Source organism: Hyla sarda, unplaced genomic scaffold, assembly GCF_029499605.1.
Source record: "Hyla sarda isolate aHylSar1 unplaced genomic scaffold, aHylSar1.hap1 scaffold_3150, whole genome shotgun sequence".
NCBI classification, from domain to species: Eukaryota; Metazoa; Chordata; class Amphibia; order Anura; family Hylidae; genus Hyla; species Hyla sarda.
The window spans coordinates 1-22,813 of NW_026609880.1; the positions used below are offsets into that span (position 1 = coordinate 1).

Here is a 22,813-nt window from a genome sequence, read left to right on the forward strand (position 1 = left end):
AAGGTGGCCAGTAAGTGCAACCCTATCAGACCCATCAGTTACCCAAAGGTGCAAACATTATCGGGAAGTAAAGGCAGAACAATAGAGAGTTCTTGAGGAACTTTATACTGCGCTTAAGCCTTTTGAATGCTCAACTGTGTTTATGAGTGGGCAAGAATATCCATCTCTATCTTCAATGTCTGCGCTTGTCAAGGGGTTGTTGAGGTCCAGTGCGTGTGCTTCTTCAGAATCCTCAGCCATGAGGAGCTTCCAATCCACTGCAACCAACCAGCTTCACAGGAGATGGAGTGATATCCTTCCAGAACAAGTCCTAAATCCTGTCATTATTTCCGCTGCACTGGACCCAAGAGTTTTTGACACCTGAACAAATAATAAATGTGCTGGCAAAAGTGCAGAGTGGCTTATTCTAAGAAGAAATGAGACCCTGAAGGTGCAGCAGCAAACCATTTCACCTGCAGTTTAACATCATCCATACTTGACTCTCTCCTTGAGTCTGGTGGCAACAGTGAAGAGGACAGAGAGGGACAACAGATGGAGGAGGATACACTAATAAGGAATGAAGTCCAGTCCTATTTTGCTGAGAAGCTTCTCCACAAGGACAGTAACCCTTTAGGCTGGTGGAAGAGTAACCAGGGAAAATATCCTACTTTGGACAAAATAGTAAGACCCTACTTGTGTATCCCAACTCCGTCCACAACATCAGAACACCTCATCTCTGCAACAGGCAACATAGGTAGTCAGAAGACAGCCAGCCTCAGCCCTGGACATGTGGACATGCTATCTATGTTACACTAAAATGCTAAGTATTTATGACCATGTGTTTATATGCCCACTGTACATAGATTTTAAAGTAAAGCTCTAAAAAACCTTTTTTGCATTTTTTACAGATTTATCATACCAATAATCGGCTAATTGATTGATTTGAGAAATAATAGTTAGTTCTAATTGACATATGGGTTGAACTGGATGGACTCTGGTGTTTTTTTTAATATCCAGTACTTGATTTACACATTTTACAGTCACTTTCCAACCCTCTAGTTGGAAGCAACTGGAACTGCTGTATAGGGGCACCACAACATAGCCTATTTTTACTGCAGATTTTTTTTTTGCAGATGGAATACAGTAGCATGCATGGGATACAAAGTGGCCATTGCCAGGACCAGTTACACAGGGTCATTTTTCTTTGCAGGTGACCACTGCTCATTCCGTATGGGACAGTATGTTCTCCACAATGGCTGTACTGATGAAATCTGCCCGTGTGAGAAAAGGACTACTGGAGATGGCATCAATCATACTCACCATGTGTCTGAGCTATGCCACGCTTTTATACATTTTGCTGACAAACATCACCAAGGAGAGAAATGAGCTGAAAGAAATTATGAGGATGATGGGGCTCCGAGACTCTGCTTATTGGTGAGCTGCATCATATGTATATAGGAGACTCAACAGTGCAAGACCAGTCTGTAATGGGGCAAGTACTAGAGAAAAGTGCAAAGATTTAGTGAGAGGGCACTGAGTGTGCTGTTGGTGACTCCTTCAATTATGTAACAGTGTTTCAGGAGAGGAGTGTGCTGATCATGTGGAGGTCACAGGGTGAGAGTTATATAGTGGAGGAGCAGGGTCCACAGCAGTACAGAATATTTCAGGAGAGGAGTGTACTGATCATGTGGAGGTCACAGGGTGAGAGTTATATAGTGGAGGAGCAGGGTCCACAGCAGTACAGAGTATTTCAGGAGAGGAGTGTCCTGATCGTGTGGAGGTCACAGGGTGAGAGTTATATAATGGAGGAGCAGGGTCCACAGCAGTACAGAGTATTTCAGGAGAGGAGTGTGCTGATCATGTGGAGGTCACAGGGTGAGAGTTATATAGTGGAGGAGCAGGGTCCACAGCAGTACAGAGTATTTCAGGAGAGGAGTGTACTGATCATGTGGAGGTCACAGGAGTGAGAGTTATATAGTGGAGGAGCAGGGTCCACAGCAGTACAGAGTATTTCAGGAGAGGAGTGTACTGATTATGTGGAGGTCACAGGGTGAGAGTTATATAGTGGAGGAGCAGGGTCCACAGCAGTACAGAGTATATCAGGAGAGGTGTGTGCTGATCATGTGGAGGTCACAGGGTGAGAGTTATATAGTGGAGGAGCAGGGTCCACAGCAGTACAGAGTATACAGGAGAGGAGTGTACTGATCATATGGAGGTCACAGGGTGAGAGTTATATAGTGGAGGAGCAGGATCCACAGCAGCACAGAGTTTTTCAGGAGAAGAGTGTATTTATCATTTGGAGGTCACAGGGTGAGAGTTATATAGTGGAGGAGCAGGATCCACAGCAGCACAGAGTTATTCAGGAGAGGAGTGGGCTGATCATTTGGAGGCCACAGGATGAGAGTCACATAGTAAAGAAGCATGGTCACTTACCTTTTCTTTTTGCCTTCTTTCTCAGGTTATCGTGGGGATTGCTCTATGCCGTTTATGTCCTGATTCTTGCAAACTTGATAACGCTTCTTGTTGGCATAACTGTGTTTTTGAGAAGTTCCTATGGAGTTATCCTGCTTCTGTTTGTCCTCTATGGGATATCAATGGTAGGACTCCTGTATATAACAGAATAACTGCTGTATGAGATTTAAAAGGAATTTATTGCTTTGACTTTTTTTTTTTGTTTCATTTTTTTGTACATGTTATGGGGGCAGCCATCTTGTCTGAGCTGTTTAAAACAGTATTTAGAAATATGCTTTATTGCAAGTCCCATACACATAGGCAACAATAGACAGGACTCCTTTCAGTCACATAAATTGGAAATGTTACTGGACTTGTTCTATGAACTGTGCTGGTCATTCTACAGGGTGGAGGAGGCTGAGCTCTGAGCTTCAGCTATTGTGAATTGTGTCTTATCTCACCTTTACTTGTACTGATCACTTTCCTGCAGCCTCTTTCTCATCGTGGATATCTGCTTTGTATATTCATATCTACAACTTTCATATACCGTATTCAGTATGGAGGAGTTACTGATGTACTTCACTGAGGGGAGTGCATCGTTCACTACCCTACCCCCCCCCCCCCCCCTCCAAGCTTTCGTGTATCACACTCCTCTGATTCCGATCCACTTTTTTCGTTCCTTTCTGGTCATGCACGAGGAATTAAAATATCCTTGTCTCGTACTTTTTAGTGAGCGTAATTATGAACAATTTAAAAGGCGTGTTCTGGGCTTCCCCCTTCCTCAGATTTATCATATACACATATGGAACCTACTAGACTATATATACTATAATACTCCACCTAAAATATATGACGATTCTCACGCAATCTGACCTCTCTGAATCTTCTATCCATAATTAAGGGAAGGTGTTTAAAGATTTTCCATTTCATGTAGGAGGGAAAGTTTTTATATTTTTAAATGTAGTACCCTGGTTCCTAAAGGTTTAAATTAAGCTCTGGAAAGAGTATAGGGAACTTTAGTTAATTTCTACAGGTGAATAGAAGGTTAAGAGAGGTTAGATTTAGGGTACGGTCCCACGTACAGCTTACGCAGCATATTTCACGCTGCACAAAATCTGCAGCAGGAAATACGCTGCTTAATCCCCAATCACCCCGATTCACACAGGGCTTCATCAGCATCCCTATGTGTGCAGTGAGTTTTGGAGGCGGGGCCACGGGTCATAGTCACGCTGGCACGTGGCCCCATCTCCGAAACTCACTGCACACTGCCCTTGTCTGTATGGAGATCGGGGATTATGCAGCGTATTTGCCACTACAACAGCAGATTATGCTTAGCGTGAAATACGCAGCATAAGCGGTACATGGGACTGTACCCTAGGTAAAAATCGCAATTTCCTTTAGAAGGTTTCATATGATATCCCTGAGGAGGGGGAAACCCAGAACACGCCTCGGATGTGTATTTATATTTTTAATTGTTCATTTACCTTTTTAAAAAAGTATGAGACAAGGATCTTTTAATTCCTCGTGCATGACCAGAAAGGAACGGAAAAGGAGTACAAAATATGAAAGCTGGCCTGGGGGGAGAGGTGGACGCTGCACTCCCCTCAGTGAAGTAAGCCACTTACTCTTCCATACTGAATATATGAAAGTTGTGAATATGAATATACGAGCCAGATATCCGTTCGCCTGTATTCTTTGTTTTTATCTTTTGTCTTAGGCCCCTTTCACACTGCCGTTGCTCCCCGTCAAGAACAGCCATTAAAGTCTCTTTATTTTTTTGTGTGACTTTAACAGCTGTTCTCGTTATGGGGAGCAACTGGCAACAATGGGTCCCGGCGGCTCCCATTTACTATTATGGGGGCCGTCGGGCGCCGCTGTTTTTTGACAGGAATAGCAGGAGAAAAAGACGCCACTTGCAGTATTTTTTCTCTCACTATTCTGCCCGGCTCCCCCGAAGGCTTTCACACTGCCATTTCGTAACTGCAGTCTGAAAGAAGCTTTATTGTCTGTGATTATTCGGGTGGGCAAGTGCCAATCCGAGAAGAATAGCAGAGAATACCAGGAGCTTCAGAGATTGTGTGGCGATTGTTTATTGTGAGTGGTACCGAGAGACCACTCACCAATTAGTTTAGTATTCTGTCAAAACATTAATTTGCTGTTTGTTGAATAGGAAGCAGCTCCTGAAAATAAAAAATTTTTACATTGTGGATTTATCACAACAGAAAAAGCAGGAAGCTTATTTTTACACCTAGTGGACAAAGCGAAAACTGCAAAATTTCAGAATTCGTTTGAAATATAAATAGTAAAATAGAAAATTTGAAAAAATTTCACAAATTTATTTCAAAAATATGTTTAGCATAAAGCTTGATTTAAATAATAGGTAATTTTCTGATGACATGTTCCCTTTAAGAAAACAATCTCATCAATTCACTGGGATATCAGTAAAGCCGGCCATATGCCAAGACCCAGGGATTCTTAAAAACCTAACCAGTGACTGTAGGAATAGGAAGAGTTTGGCTCTAGAAGTCCACTAGAAAAGCCACGTGAAGAGTCACGGTTCTGCGATGAGTCTTTGTACCAGAGATGTACATTGCCTTGTATAAGTATTCACCGCCCTTGGACTTTTTGCCATTTTGCTACAAACTGAAATTCAAATAGACTTTTACCATGTGATCAACACAACATGGCCAGTACTCGGAAAGTATAAAATACTTTTTATTGTGACACAAACAATAATGAGAACTTCTCTATGGAGAGAGATAGATGAATGTATTGTAATAATCATATGTCATCTACAGGGGATAAGAAGCAGCACAGAGGATTACAGCTGACTATAACTTCTTCCATCTTTCTTGCAGATTAGTTTCACTTTCATGTTGTGCTCCCTGCTCCGGACCTCTGAGTACACTGTCACCATTGACTCCATCACAGCGCTTATCCTGTGTATTCTAAGCCTTCTGCCGCTGCTGAGAGTCTTGCCCATGCCTCTAGAAATCTTTCTGTGCATCTTACCCCCGTTTGCATTCTCGCTTGGTATCACTGAGGTAAATACAGTTAGGGGATGGTCATTCTTGAAGGGCGGTTTTCCAGTTTTGGGGTCCAGGCCTCCAGTATGGCTCCCACATTCATGACCCAGCTTTTCTGATCTTCATGCATATGTTTACACACTAGCATTTATTAGTCAGGTAGTCTGATAAACGTGGCTGACAAGCCTTATAAATGCTGTAATGGAGGTGTTGGACGCTATCGTAGACACCATCAAAGCCTGCAATCTGTCACCCAGGGGTGGTAGTCACTAGTAGCTCCCCTGCTTGTTGCCATGAACTATGGCTGTAACTACAGAGAGTGCAGAGGGTAAAATAACAGCTCCTCAGGGTCTAAAACATTACAACAGCTCTTCTGTGAGATAAGAGGACACAAGTCCTATAAACCGTATGTGCTAGTAGGATAAAGCCCTATTACAGGCTCTGTGTGGGGCCCTAGAACACGTTCCCACTGCTGATAGAGATCAGTGTTAGGCAAGTAAATGACTGGGTACGTTTTGGGATCACTCCAGCTGGTACTATACATGAGGGTAGATGGCCTGTTACTATAAGTGTGGTCACTCAAGCTTGTATTGTACATGATGGTTGCCTGGCTGGAAATACTAGTGCAGTTACTCTAGCTGGTACAGTACATGAGGGTTGTCTGGCTCCTACTATTAGTGTAGTATCTCCAGCTGGTACTATACATGAGGGTTGTCTGGCTCCTACTATTAGTGTAGTATCTCCAGCTGCTACAGTACATGAGGGTTGTCTGGCTCCTACTATTAGTGTAGTATCTCCAGCTGGTACAGTACATGAGGGTAGTCTGGCTCCTACTATTAGTGTGGTATCTCCAGCTGGTACAGTAGATGAGGGTAGTCTGGCTCCTACTATTAGTGTAGTATCTCCATCTGGTACTATACATGAGGGTAGTCTGGCTGGTACAGTACATGAGGGTTGTCTGGCTCCTACTATTAGTGTAGTATCTCCAGCTGGTACTGTACATGAGGGTAGTCTGGCTGGTACAGTACATGAGGGTTGTCTGGCTCCTACTATTAGTGTAGTATCTCCAGCTGGTACTATACATGAGGGTAGATGGCCTGTTACTATAAGTGTGGTCACTCAAGCTTGTATTGTACATGATGGTTGCCTGGCTGGAAATACTAGTGCAGTTACTCTAGCTGGTACAGTAGATGAGGGTAGTCTGGCTCCTACTATTAGTGTAGTATCTCCATCTGGTACAGTACATGAGGGTAGTCTGGCTGGTACAGTACATGAGGGTTGTCTGGCTCCTACTATTAGTGTAGTATCTCCAGCTGGTACTATACATGAGGGTAGATGGCCTGTTACTATAAGTGTGGTCACTCAAGCTTGTATTGTACATGAGGGTTGTCTGGCTCCTACTATTAGTGTAGTATCTCCAGCTGGTACTGTTCATGAGGGTTGTCTGGCTCCTACTATTAGTGTAGTATCTCCAGCTGCTACAGTACATGAGGGTTGTCTGGCTCCTACTATTAGTGTAGTATCTCCAGCTGGTACTGTACATGAGGGTAGTCTGGCTGGTACAGTACATGAGGGTTGTCTGGCTCCTACTATTAGTGTAGTATCTCCAGCTGGTACTATACATGAGGGTAGATGGCCTGTTACTATAAGTGTGGCCACTCAAGCTTGTATTGTACATGAGGGTTGTCTGGCTCCTACTATTAGTGTAGTATCTCCAGCTGGTACTGTTCATGAGGGTTGTCTGGCTCCTACTATTAGTGTAGTATCTCCAGCTGCTACAGTACATGAGGGTTGTCTGGCTCCTACTATTAGTGTAGTATCTCCAGCTGGTACTGTTCATGAGGGTTGTCTGGCTCCTACTATTAGTGTAGTATCTCCAGCTGCTACAGTACATGAGGGTAGTCTGGCTCCTACTATTAGTGTAGTATCTCCAGCTGGTACTGTTCATGAGGGTTGTCTGGCTCCTACTATTAGTGTAGTATCTCCAGCTGCTACAGTACATGAGGGTTGTCTGGCTCCTACTATTAGTGTAGTATCTCCAGCTGGTACTGTTCATGAGGGTTGTCTGGCTCCTACTATTAGTGTAGTATCTCCAGCTGGTACTGTTCATGAGGGTTGTCTGGCTCCTACTATTAGTGTAGTATCTCCAGCTGGTACTCTACATGAGGGTTGTCTGGCTCCTACTATTAGTGTAGTATCTCCAGCTGGTACTGTACATGAGGGTAGTCTGGCTGGTACTATACAAGAGGGTTGCTTGGTTCCTACTATTAGTGTAGTATCTCCAGCTGGTACAGTACATGAGGGTTGTCTGGCTCCTACTATTAGTGTGGTATCTCCAGCTGGTACTGTACATGAGGGTAATCTGGCTGGTACTATACATGAGGGTTGCCTGGTTCCTACTATTAGTGTAGTATCTCCAGCTGGTACAGTACATGAGGGTTGTCTGGCTCCTACTATTAGTGTAGTATCTCCAGCTGGTACTATACATGAGGGTTGTCTTGCTCCTACTATTAGTGTAGTATCTCCAGCTGGTACTGTACATGAGGGTAGTCTGGCTGGTACTATACATGAGGGTTGTCTTGCTCCTACTATTAGTGTAGTATCTCCAGCTGGTACTGTACATGAGGGTTGTCTGGCTGGTACTATACATGAGGGTTGTCTGGCTCCTACTATTAGTGTAGTATCTCCAGCTGGTACAGTACATGAGGGTAGTCTGGCTCCTACTATTAGTGTGGTATCTCCAGCTGGTACAGTAGATGAGGGTAGTCTGGCTCCTACTATTAGTGTAGTATCTCCATCTGGTACAGTACATGAGGGTAGTCTGGCTGGTACTGTACATGAGGGTTGTCTGGCTCCTACTATTAGTGTGGTATCTCCAGCTGGTACAGTACATGAGGGTAGTCTGGCTGGTACTGTACATGAGGGTTGTCTGGCTCCTACTATTAGCGTGGTATCTCCAGATGGTACTGTACATGAGGTTAGTCTGGCTGGTACTATTAGTGTTGACAGTGCAGTGTATCTGGCACTATGTTAGGATGCCCTTTTGCTGGCACTGATGCCGGTATGTGGTCAGTACCTTCGGCAGAGAATCCATTTTGCTGCCAGAAACACTGCACCTACAGTCTTCATAGACACTGCATCCTTACACATGGTTTCCTTCTGGTTACAGAGTGTACACATGGAGATGGACCTCCAGGGCGTCTTCTTCTCAGACCTCACTGGAGACTCCTGCCATGTCCTTGGCAGCTACATCGGCCTTCTGCTGGACTCCATCCTCTACTTCCTCCTCACATTGTACTTTGACAAGATTCTAGCAGGTAAACTTGTCCTCTACTGTAAAAATTCTATTATTCCAGACACTGGAAATTCCTGTCAATTCGGCGTCTGATATAAACAGTCGAAACGCTAATATAAAAAGGATCTTGTGTCCACATGTGGCAGCAGGAGACGGCCTGTGACAATCCTTGTTTCAGTCATTAAAAACCCCAATATTCCAAAAAGACCTGAAATCTGACATCTTGTTTCCTCAAGTGTAGGATTATTTAAACCTATGTAAATCAGGCTTTACCACATTTCTTCTAACATGACGAGGCATATGTAATGTCCCGGTACCAATGGTTTAGCTACTATCTGCAAACAGCTGTTGTGAGAATGAGGTTTTTGAATATTGCTTAAATGTGTATGAATTAATGGAGGTTTATTTGCAAAAGTATGTATGTGCATTGCAGCATGTCCATTGCATACACTGAGGTATTCAGAGTGTAAAGGGTTAACATTTGTACTTAGCTGTATATCAGCTGAATGTTGCCTTGGTCACATGATTCTTCCAAAGAATGGTTGTGGGTGAAGTCCCTTGTCCAATCTCTCTGTTCCAGGAGAAGGGGAGGACCCAAACCTGTTAGGCAGTAGTGGTTGCCTGGCTCTTGCCAGTGCCACATGTGTCATAGCTCTGCTATTTCTAGGCATACCTACACCTAAGCCACATGTGTCTTATCCAGGTGAAATCCTGGTTTAGAATCAAGTCACTGCTCCTGTTCACACTGTAAGGATAAAGTGATCAAGTTCTTCATCTCCAAGAAGGAGTTTTCTTTGTCTTCATCAGAGAGAATAAGGCTGAACAAGGATCTCTCTGCAATACACTGATCTGTTCAGTGGACTACGATCAGAGCTAGTGTTTGGCTGCCACGTGATTAAAGTGTTCCTGCCCACATAACTCTAGTTATCATGTCACAAGAGCAGATAGTCCTGTGAGTACATAATGCACCACAGTAAGCCAACCTGGGAAGATGTTCAACAGTAGTTTCAGTAAATTGAACTGTGAACATAAACATCTGTCTACAATCTGTCTACAAGTTCTTGAATTTGTTACACATAAGCATAGTGTCCAGAGGTCTCATTCCTGCACTTTGTACTATGGGAACAACTCTAATGACAAAAAGATAACTGGGTTCACAGGGAACATGGGGTTAGCTATACCACCCTGCCACATGACAAATCATCAGTACTATTACTCTCAGCATATCCCTCGTCATCTCCATGACCACCACACATGCACAGCACATTATACAGACTCTGTCGGGCTCTTTATTGTAGGTAATACAGACAGAATACTGAGGCCTGTGGACATGCAGGAGAAAGACTTTGTTGGCTTTGGCTAGCCTTGTAGCAGCAATGATAACTGGAGCTAAACTCTTGATATATATAACCAATGTTTTCTTGTTCCACTAGATAAATATGGCATGAAGTTCGAGCCGTACTTCTTCCTCTGCCGCTCTTACTGGTCAAAAACGAAAATGACCCCAATACCACTGGACACGTTAGAAAGAGAAAGGGCAGACACTGAAGATTATGTCGAAAAAGTTCCGGTTGAACTCATAGGAAAAGAGGCAATCAGGTATCTTCCAGCAGGTGGAGGTGACTTCTAGTAGGTGCAGATCTACTAAAATGCTACAGTATAGGACGGCTTAACCTTCTGCTGGTATCCCAATATATACTGGTCACAGAGACCATAAATAAGAAGGGAATGGGGCCAAGCTCTGACTGTTCAAACTAGGGAAATGTTCTGCTATGTACTCATACTGCTCATTGTCTCGTACTGCTCATTGTCTCGTACTGCTCATTGTCTCGTACTGCTCATTGTCTCGTATTGCTCATTGTCTCGTATTGCTCATTGTCTCGTACTGCTCATTGTCTCGTACTGCTCATTGTCTCATATTGCTCATTGTCTCCTTGTCACTTCATGTAGGCTTTATAAAATTAAGAAAATCTACAGTGGCAAAGACAAGAAGACGGAAGCTTTAAGAGGTAAGAAGCTTTTCAAGCAGCAACATTTAGTAACTTACTACTTTATTAGCTTTTGTTCTGCTCATTTGCGTTGTAGGCTTCATAAACAGACTGACTTTTCTGTGCACAGACTTCGTTTCAGACTGATTCTCCTGTGCACAGACTTCCTGTCAGACTGATTCTCCTGTGCACTGACTTCCTGTAAGACTGATTCTCCTGTGAACAGACTTCCTGTCAGACTGATTCTCCTGTGCAATGACTTCCTGTCAGACTGATTCTCCTGTGCACAGACTTCCTGTCAGACTGATTCTCCTGTGCACTGACTTCCTGTAAGACTGATTCTCCTGTGCACAGACTTCCTGTCAGACTGATTCTCCTGTGCAATGACTTCCTGTCAGACTGATTCTCCTGTACACAGGCTTCCTGTCAGACTGATTCTCCGATGCACGGACTTCCTGTCAGACTGATTCTCCGATGCACGGACTTCCTGTCAGACTGATTCTTCTGTGAACAGACTTCCTGTCAGACTGATTCTCCTGTGCACAGACTTCCTGTCAGACTGATTCCCCTGAGCACAGACTTCCTGTCAGACTGATTCTCCTGTGCACAGACTTCCTGTCAGACTGATTCTCCTGTGCACAGACTTCCTGTCAGACTGATTCTCCTGTGCACAGACTTCCTGTCAGACTAATTCTCCTGTGCACAGACTTCCTGTCAGACTAATTCTCCTGTGCACAGACTTCCTGTCAGACTGATTCTCCTGTGCACAGACTTCCTGTCAGACTAATTCTCCTGTGCAAAGACTTCCTGTCAGACTGATTCTCCTGTGCACGGACTTCCTGTCAGACTGATTCCCTTGTGCACGGACTTCCTGTCAGACTGATTCTCCTGTGCACTGACTTCCTGTCAGACTGATTCTCCTGTGCACTGACTTCCTATCAGACTGATTCTCCGATGCACGGACTTCCTGTCAGACTGATTCCCCTGTGCACAGGCTTCCTGTCAGACTGATTCTCCTGTGCACTGACTTCCTGTCAGACTTATTCCCCTGTGCACAGACTTCCTGTCAGACTGATTCTCCTGTGCACAGACTTCCTGTCAGACTGATTCTCCTGTGCACGGACTTCCTTTCAGACTGATTCTCCTGTGCACTGACTTCCTTTCAGACTGATTCTTCTGTGCCCTGACTTCCTGTCAGACTGTTTCTCCTGTGCACGGACTTCCTGTCAGACTGATTCTCCTGTGCACGGACTTCCTGTCAGACTGATCCTCCTGTGCACAGACTTCCTGTCAGACTGATTCTCCTGTGCACGGACTTCCTGTCAGACTGATTCTCCTGTGCACGGATTTCCTTTCAGACTGATTCTCCTGTGCACTGACTTCCTGTCAGACTGATTCTCCTGTGCACGGACTTCCTTTCAGACTGATTCTCCTGGGCACTGACTTCCTGTCAGACTGATTCTCCTGTGCACTGACTTCCTGTCAGACTGATTCTCCTGTGCACAGACTTCCTGTCAGACTGATTATCAGATGCATGGACTTCCTGTCAGAATGATTCTCCTGTGCACAGACTTCCTGTCAGACTGATTCTCCTGTGCACAGACTTCCTGTCAGACTGATTCTCCGATGCACGGACTTCCTGTCAGACTGATTCCCCTGAGCACAGACTTCCTGTCAGACTGATTCTCCTGTGCACAGACTTCCTGTCAGACTGATTCTCCTGTGCACAGACTTCCTGTCAGACTGATTCTCCTGTGCACAGACTTCCTGTCAGACTAATTCTCCTGTGCACAGACTTCCTGTCAGACTAATTCTCCTGTGCACAGACTTCCTGTCAGACTGATTCTCCTGTGCACAGACTTCCTGTCAGACTAATTCTCCTGTGCAAAGACTTCCTGTCAGACTGATTCTCCTGTGCACGGACTTCCTGTCAGACTGATTCCCTTGTGCACGGACTTCCTGTCAGACTGATTCTCCTGTGCACAGACTTCCTGTCAGACTGATTCCCCTGTGCACAGACTTCCTATCAGACTGATTCTCCGATGCACGGACTTCCTGTCAGACTGATTCCCCTGTGCACAGGCTTCCTGTCAGACTGATTCTCCTGTGCACTGACTTCCTGTCAGACTTATTCCCCTGTGCACAGACTTCCTGTCAGACTGATTCTCCTGTGCACAGACTTCCTGTCAGACTGATTCTCTTGTGCACAGACTTCCTGTCAGACTAATTCTCCTGTGCACAGACTTCCTGTCAGACTGACTCTCCTGTGCACGGACTTCCTGTCAGACTAATTCTCCTGTGCACAGACTTCCTGTCAGACTGATTCCCCTGTGCACGGACTTCCTATCAGACTGATTCTTCTGTGCACGGACTTCCTGTCAGACTGATTCTCCTGTGCACGGACTTCCTGTCAGACTGATTCTCCTGTGCACGGACTTCCTGTCAGACTGATTCTCCTGTGCACAGACTTCCTGTCAGACTGATTCCCCTGTGCACAGACTTCCTGTCAGACTGATTCTCCGATGCACGGACTTCCTGTCAGACTGATTCCCCTGTGCACAGACTTCCTGTCAGACTGATTCTCCTGTGCACTGACTTCCTGTCAGACTTATTCCCCTGTGCACAGACTTCCTGTCAGACTGATTCTCCTGTGCACAGACTTCCTGTCAGACTGATTCTCCTGTGCACAGACTTCCTGTCAGACTAATTCTCCTGTGCACAGACTTCCTGTCAGACTGATTCTCCTGTGCACAGACTTCCTGTCAGACTGATTCTCCTGTGCACAGACTTCCTGTCAGACTGATTCTCGTGTGCACGGACTTCCTGTCAGACTGATTCTCCTGTGCACGGACTTCCTGTAAGACTGATTCTCCTGTGCACAGACTTCCTGTCAGACTGATTCCCCTGTGCACAGACTTCCTGTCAGACTGATTCTCCTGTGCAAGGACTTCCTGTCAGACTGATTCTCCTGTGCACAGACTTCCTGTCAGACTGATTCTCCTGTGCACAGACTTCCTGTCAGACTGATTCTCCTGTGCACAGACTTCCTGTCAGACTAATTCTCCTGTGCACAGACTTCCTGTCGGACTGATTCTCCTGTGCACAGACTTCCTGTCAGACTGATTCTCCTGTGCACTGACTTCCTGTAAGACTGATTCCCCTGTGCACGGACTTCCTGTCAGACTGATTCTCCTGTGCACAGACTTCCTGTCAGACTGATTCTCCTGTGCACGGACTTCCTGTCAGACTAATTCTCCTGTGCACAGACTTCCTGTCAGACTGATTCTCCTGTGCACGGACTTCCTGTCAGACTAATTCTCCTGTGCACAGACTTCCTGTCAGACTGATTCCCCTGTGCACGGACTTCCTGTCAGACTGATTCTCCGATGCACAGACTTCCTGTCAGACTGATTTACCTGTACACGGACTTCCTGTCAGACTGATTCTCCTTTGCACGGACTTCCTGTCAGACTGATTTACCTGTACACGGACTTCCTGTCAGACTAATTCTCCTGTGCACAGACTTCCTGTCAGACTAATTCTCCTGTGCACAGACTTCCTGTCAGACTAATTCTCCTGTGCACAGACTTCCTGTCAGACTGATTCTCCTGTGCACTGACTTCCTGTCAGACTGATTCTCCTGTGCACAGACTTCCTGTCAGACTGATTCTCCTGTGCACTGACTTCCTGTCAGACTGATTCTCCTGTGCACGGACTTCCTGTCAGACTGATTCTCCTGTGCACTGACTTCCTGTCAGACTGATTCTCCTGTGCACGGACTTCCTGTCAGACTGATTCTCCTGTGCACAGACTTCCTGTCAGACTGATTCTCCTGTGCACGGACTTCCTGTCAGACTGATTCTCGTGTGCACAGACTTCCTGTCAGACTGATTCTCCTGTGCACAGACTTCCTGTCAGACTGATTCTCCTGTGCAGACTTCCTGTCAGACTGATTCTCCTGTGCACTGACTTCCTGTCAGACTGATTCCCCTGTGCACGGACTTCCTGTCAGATTAATTCTATTGCATGGAGATAACAAGACAACAAGTGCATGCATAGGTAGCTGTTGGTTCTACCCCAGCAAAACCAAAGCAGGCACAAAGGAGGTCACATGACAGAATATCCTGATTTTTAGAACCAGTGCCCTTTACCAATGAGTACCAGGGAGCAGAGGTTTGGTTTATACAAGGTTGATCATAAAATGTCTGGTCTTATTCACAGATCTGGATTTGGACATATATAAAGGACAAATTACGGCACTACTTGGTCACAGTGGAGCTGGGAAGACGACATTGCTGAATATACTGAGCGGAATGAGCAGAATGTCTGGGGGTGAGAAAGGCTTCTCTTTACACTTACCTGACCACAGCCAGGAGAAAATAAAAAGGATTCCCAGGATGGCTTCTTTATAGTAAGAGCAGTAAACCTTATCCACAAGCTACAGACAGGATATTTTGTTCTTTGGTATGGTGAAGCAATATCTTAAAGGGGTACTCCCATGAAACAAACTTGGTAAAATCATGTGTGTACTGACAAATATGCTGCAAAATGACTCCATCCCTGGAATGGTCTCCTCTGATCACTTTCTGGCTTCCTCTCTGAATTGTGACCCAGAGCACACACTTTCCCACAATCTCGTTTCTTACACACACAGTAGAGAGGAGTGAGCAATATGCAACTGAACTGAGCATGTGCGACCGTCTGTCTAGACCAGTGTTTCCCAGCCAGGGTGCCTCCAGTTGTTGCAAAACTACAATTCCCAGCATGCCTGGACAGCCTTTGGCTGTCCAGGCATGCTGGGAGTTGTAGTTTTGCAGCATCTGGAGGCACCCTGGTTGGGAAACACTGGTCTAGAGGCCATAAGATGGTCGTAACCAAGGGCAAGAGGGCAAAACAAAGAAGGCACATGGGGATTAGGAAGTAGCTATCTCCCAAACAGGACATTTTCAGGTTGTACATTGAAAATATGTTAAATTTGACATAATGCATTGGTTTAGACCTATTTATCTTTAAGGCAAGAACACCATTTACTGCATTTAGGGAAATTAGTGATAACTAAAAAAGTCCTTTATTTCGGATAAATTGGGGGTTGTAACCCAACTTTCTCAGGGGACACATCACCACCTAACAAAGCACATTTGCTACTAAGGAAGCTGGGACAGTGACAAAGCCGACCATAGCTGTAAGGAGATTGTTACTTACCGTGGGACCTTCTAATAGGGGCCATTAGTTTCCACTGGATGTGTTTCTTCTTCTGTTACACAGGCTCGGCCTCCATCTACAACCATCAGCATTCAGACATTCACAACCTGCAGGAGATACAGAGGAGAATCGGGTTTTGTCCGCAGTTTGATGTCAAGTTTGATCATTTAACCGTGAGAGAAAATCTGGAAGTGTTCTGCAGGATCAAGGGGATCGCTCCGGGAGAAGTGATGTCAGAGGTAAAGTCTATACATATATGTGTGATGTGTATATATAGTCAGAGAATATATGTGTGATGTGTATATATAGTCAGAGAATATAGGTGTGATGTGTATATATAGTCAGAGAATATATGTGATGTATATATAGTCAGAGAATATATGTGTGATGTATATACAGAGAATATATGTGTGATGTGTATATAGTCAGAGAATATAGGTGTGATGTATTTATAGTCAGAGAATATAGGTGTGATGTATATATAGAGAATATAGGTGTGATGTATATATATAGTCAGAGAATATATGTGTGATGTATATATAGTCAGAGAATATATGTGTGATGTATATATAGAGAATATAGGTGTGATGTATATATAGAGAATATAGGTGTGATGTATATATATATAGTCAGAGAATATATGTGTGATGTGTATATATAGTCAGAGAATATAGGTGTGATGTATATATAGTCAGAGAATATAGGTGTGATGTATATATATAGTCAGAGAATATAGGTGTGATGTATATATAGAGAATATTTGTGTGATGTATATATAGAGAATATAGGTGTGATGTGTATATAGTCAGAGAATATATGTGTGATGTATATATAGTCAGAGAATATATGTGTGATGTATATATAGAGAATATAGGTGTGATGTATATATAGTCAGAGAATATATGTGTGATGTATATATAGTCAGAGAATATATGTGTGATGTATATATAGTCAGAGAATATATGTGTGATGTATATATAGTCAGAGAATATATGTGTGATGTATATATAGTCAGAGAATATATGTGTGATGTATATATAGTCAGAGAATATATGTGTGATGTATATATAGAGAATATAGGTGTGATGTATATATAGTCAGAGAATATATGTGTGATGTATATATAGAGAATATAGGTGTGATGTATATATAGTCAGAGAATATATGTGTGATGTATATATATAGAGAATATACGTGTGATGTATATATAGAGAATATAGGTGTGATGTATATATAGTCAGAGAATATATGTGTGATGTATATATATAGAGAATATACGTGTGATGTATATATAGAGAATATATGTGTGATGTATATATAGTCAGAGAATATATGTGTGATGTATATATAGAGAATATAGGTGTGATGTATATATATAGTCAGAGAATATATGTGTGATGTATATATAGTCAGAGAATATAGGTGTGATGTATATATAGTCAGAGAATATATGTGTGATGTATATATAGTCAGAGAATATATGTGTGATGTATATATAGTCAGAGAATATAGGTGTGATGTATATATAGAGAATATAGGTGTGATGTATATATATAGTCAGAGAATATATGTGTGATGTGTATATATAGTCAGAGAATATAGGTGTGATGTATATATAGTCAGAGAATATGTGTGATGCATATATAGTCAGAGAATATAGGTGTGATGTATATATATAGTCAGAGAATATAGGTGTGATGTATATATAGTCAGAGAATATATGTGTGATGTGTATATATAGTCAGAGAATATGTGTGATGTATATATAGTCAGAGGATATATGTGTGATGTATATATAGTCAGAGAATATAGATGTGATGTATATATAGTCAGAGAATATAGGTGTGATGTATATATAGTCAGAGGATATATGTGTGATGTGTATATATAGTCAGAGAATATAGGTGTGATGTATATATAGTCAGAGAATATATGTGATGTATATATAGTCAGAGAATATATGTGTGATGTGTATATAGTCAGAGAATATGTGTGATGTATATATAGTCAGAGAATATGTGTGATGTATATATAGTCAGAGAATATATGTGTGATTTATATATAGTCAGAGAATATGTGTGATGTATATATAGTCAGAGAATATAGGTGTGATGTATATATAGTCAGAGAATATGTGTGATGTATATATAGTCAGAGAATATAGGTGTGATGTATATATAGTCAGAGAATATGTGTGATGTATATATAGTCAGAGAATATATGTGATGTATATATAGTCAGAGAATATATGTGTGATGTGTATATAGTCAGAGAATATGTGTGATGTATATATAGTCAGAGAATATATGTGTGATGTGTATATAGTCAGAGAATATGTGTGATGTATATATAGTCAGAGAATATATGTGTGATGTGTATATAGTCAGAGAATATGTGTGATGTATATATAGTCAGAGAATATATGTGATGTATATATAGTCAGATAATATATGTGATGTGTATATAGTCAGAGAATATATGTGTGATGTGTATATAGTCAGAGAATATGTGTGATGTATATATAGTCAGAGAATATATGTGTGATGTGTATATATAGTCAGAGAATATGTGTGATGTATATATAGTCAGAGAATATATGTGTGATGTGTATATAGTCAGAGAATATATGTGTGATGTATATATAGTCAGAGAATATATGTGATGTATATATAGTCAGAGAATATAGGTGTGATGTATATATAGTCAGAGAATATGTGTGATGTATATATAGTCAGAGAATATATGTGTGATGTGTATATATAGTCAGAGAATATGTGTGATGTATATATAGTCAGAGAATATATGTGATGTATATATAGTCAGATAATATATGTGATGTATATATAGTCAGAGAATATAGGTGTGATGTATATATAGTCAGAGAATATGTGTGATGTATATATAGTCAGAGAATATATGTGTGATGTGTATATATAGTCAGAGAATATATGTGATGTATATATAGTCAGAGAATATATGTGATGTATATATAGTCAGAGAATATAGGTGTGATGTATATATATAGTCAGAGAATATAGGTGTGATGTATATATATAGTCAGAGAATATAGGTGTGATGTATATATAGTCAGAGAATATATGTGTGATGTGTATATATAGTCAGAGAATATAGGTGATGTATATATAGTCAGAGAATATATGTGATGTATATATAGTCAGAGAATATAGGTGTGATGTATATATATAGTCAGAGAATATATGTGTGATGTATATATAGTCAGAGAATATAGATGTGATGTATATACAGAGAATATATGTGTGATGTATATATAGTCAGAGAATATAGATGTGATGTATATATAGTCAGAGAATATAGGTGTGATGTATATATAGTCAGAGAATATATGTGTGATATGTATATATAGTCAGAGAATATAGGTGTGATGTATATATAGTCAGAGAATATATGTGTGATGTATATATAGTCAGAGAATATAGATGTGATGTATATATAGTCAGAGAATATAGATGTGATGTATATATAGTCAGAGAATATAGGTGTGATGTATATATAGTCAGAGAATATATGTGTGATGTGTATATATAGTCAGAGAATATAGGTGTGATGTATATATAGTCAGAGAATATGTGTGATGTATATATAGTCAGAGAATATAGATGTGATGTATATATAGTCAGAGAATATAGGTGTGATGTATATATAGTCAGAGAATATATGTGTGATGTGTATATATAGTCAGAGAATATAGGTGTGATGTATATATAGTCAGAGAATATATGTGTGATGTATATATAGTCAGAGAATATATGTGTGATGTATATATAGAGAATATATGTGTGATGTATATTTATAGAGAATATATGTGTGATGTATATATATAGTCAGAGAATATAGGTGTGATGTATATATAGTCAGAGAATATATGTGTGATGTATATATAGTCAGAGAATATATGTGTGATGTATATATAGAGAATATATGTGTGATGTATATTTATAGAGAATATATGTGTGATGTATATATAGAGAATATATGTGTGATGTATATATAGTCAGAGAATATATGTGTGATGTATATATATAGAGAATATACGTGTGATGTATATTTATAGAGAATATATGTGTGATGTATATATAGTCAGAGAATATATGTGTGATGTATATATAGTCAGAGAATATATGTGTGATGTATATACAGAGAATATATGTGTGATGTATATATATAGTCAGAGAATATATGTGTGATGTATATATAGTCAGAGAATATATGTGTGATGTATATATAGTCAGAGAATATATGTGTGATGTATATATAGTCAGAGAATATATGTGTGATGTATATATAGCCAGAGAATATATGTGTGATGTATATATAGAGAATATATGTGTGATGTATATATAGTCAGAGAATATATGTGTGATGTATATATATAGAGAATATACGTGTGATGTATATTTATAGAGAATATATGTGTGATGTATATATAGTCAGAGAATATATGTGTGATGTATATATAGTCAGAGAATATATGTGTGATGTATATACAGAGAATATATGTGTGATGTATATATAGTCAGAGAATATATGTGTGATGTGTATATATAGTCAGAGAATATATGTGTGATGTATATATAGAGAATATATGTGTGATGTATATATAGTCAGAGAATATATGTGTGATGTATATATAGAGAATATATGTGTGATGTATATATAGTCAGAGAATATATGTGTGATGTATATATATAGAGAATATACGTGTGATGTATATTTATAGAGAATATATGTGTGATGTATATATAGTCAGAGAATATATGTGTGATGTATATATAGTCAGAGAATATATGTGTGATGTATATACAGAGAATATATGTGTGATGTATATATATAGTCAGAGAATATATGTGTGATGTATATATAGTCAGAGAATATATGTGTGATGTATATACAGAGAATATATGTGTGATGTATATATAGTCAGAGAATATATGTGTGATGTGTATATATAGTCAGAGAATATATGTGTGATGTATATATAGAGAATATATGTGTGATGTATATATAGTCAGAGAATATATGTGTGATGTATATATAGAGAATATATGTGTGATGTATATATAGTCAGAGAATATATGTGTGATGTATATATATAGAGAATATACGTGTGATGTATATTTATAGAGAATATATGTGTGATGTATATATAGTCAGAGAATATATGTGTGATGTATATATAGTCAGAGAATATATGTGTGATGTATATACAGAGAATATATGTGTGATGTATATATAGTCAGAGAATATATGTGTGATGTATATATAGTCAGAGAATATATGTGTGATGTATATATATAGAGAATACAGTATATGTGTGATGTATATATAGTCAGAGAATATATGTGTGATGTATATATAGTCAGAGAATATATGTGTGATGTATATACAGAGAATATATGTGTGATGTATATATAGTCAGAGAATATATGTGTGATGTGTATATATAGTCAGAGAATATATGTGTGATGTATATATAGAAAATATATGTGTGATGTATATATAGTCAGAGAATATATGTGTGATGTATATATAGAGAATATATGTGTGATGTATATATAGTCAGAGAATATATGTGTGATGTATATATATAGAGAATATACGTGTGATGTATATTTATAGAGAATATATGTGTGATGTATATATATAGAGAATATACGTGTGATGTATATTTATAGAGAATATAGGTGTGATGTATATATAGTCAGAGAATATATGTGTGATGTATATATAGTCAGAGAATATATGTGTGATGTATATACAGAGAATATATGTGTGATGTATATATAGTCAGAGAATATATGTGTGATGTATATATAGTCAGAGAATATAGGTGTGATGTATATATAGTCAGAGAATATATGTGTGATGTATATATAGTCAGAGAATATATGTGTGATGTATATATAGTCAGAGAATATATGTGTGATGTATATACAGAGAATATATGTGTGATGTATATATAGTCAGAGAATATATGTGTGATGTATATATAGTCAGAGAATATATGTGTGATGTATATATATAGAGAATACAGTATATGTGTGATGTATATATAGTCAGAGAATATATGTGTGATGTATATATATAGAGAATACAGTATATGTGTGATGTATATATAGTCAGAGAAGGCCTCAGTCTACCTGCAGGTCCTTCTTTACTAACAGAAGATAACCCCTTTAACCAATTAATGACCAGACCAATTTTATTTTTTGCGTTAACATTTTTTCCTCCTCGTCTTATAAAAAGCCATAACTTTCTTAATTTTCTCATCTACAGAGCCATGTCAGTGATTATTTTTTTGCAGGACTTGCTTGTACTTTCTAATAACACCTTTCATTTTTTATCATCAAATGTATGGGCAAAACTGCAAAAAACCTGTTTTATGTGTAAAATGTCCATCAGTATACAGTGTTATTCATTCTGCACAATGAGAGCCATAAATAAACAAACAAAATAAACAAACAAAATAAATAAATACAAACATACTAATAAACAAATGCAAACACAAAAATACCCAATGCCGGAGAAGCAGTTTTCCCCTACATCTTATCAGCAACACAATATTGGGGATTTCTCCACCCTGCGGATTGATAGGACTTTTAACCCCTTAATGGTGTAGCCGATTTTAGTTTTTGTTGCTTTTAATTTCCCTCTTTGTCTTTAGTAGCCATTACACTTTCAATAATGAATCTACAGGGTCATATGAGGGCTCATTTTTTACAGGACCAATTTATTTTACCATGTAAAGCTTACAGTCCTTACAGGGCTATGTGAGCGATCATTTTTAGCGCTGTGATCTGTAGAATTTATCTGGATTCTTTACAAATTTTGAA

General features: G+C 40.1%; 1 protein-coding gene across 1 annotated transcript; it reads left to right on the forward strand.

Annotated features, from left to right (window-relative positions):
* The first annotated feature begins 1,190 nt into the window (after window positions 1–1,190).
* Window positions 1,191–22,457, forward strand: LOC130329089 (ATP-binding cassette sub-family A member 10-like). The gene is made up of 9 exons (XM_056553494.1): window positions 1,191–1,413; window positions 2,438–2,576; window positions 5,289–5,474; window positions 8,626–8,773; window positions 10,185–10,350; window positions 10,702–10,760; window positions 14,961–15,071; window positions 16,005–16,263; window positions 17,480–22,457. Exons 1-8 carry the CDS (start codon window positions 1,220–1,222, stop codon window positions 16,235–16,237), a joined length of 1,236 nt encoding a protein of 411 aa, XP_056409469.1. The 5' UTR covers window positions 1,191–1,219; the 3' UTR covers window positions 16,238–16,263; window positions 17,480–22,457.
* The last annotated feature ends 356 nt before the right edge of the window (window positions 22,458–22,813 follow it).

What these genes read in the sequence shown, in the direction of transcription:
- LOC130329089 (XM_056553494.1), top strand. Translation starts at nt 1,220, where the DNA reads ATGTTCTCCACAATGGCTGTACTGATGAAATCTGCCCGTGTGAGAAAA. An exon ending in CTCCGAGACTCTGCTTATTG is followed by an intron (nt 1,414 to 2,437) that starts GTGAGCTGCATC and finishes CTTCTTTCTCAG; the next exon opens with GTTATCGTGGGGATTGCTCT. An exon ending in GAAGACGGAAGCTTTAAGAG is followed by an intron (nt 10,761 to 14,960) that starts GTAAGAAGCTTT and finishes TCTTATTCACAG; the next exon opens with ATCTGGATTTGGACATATAT.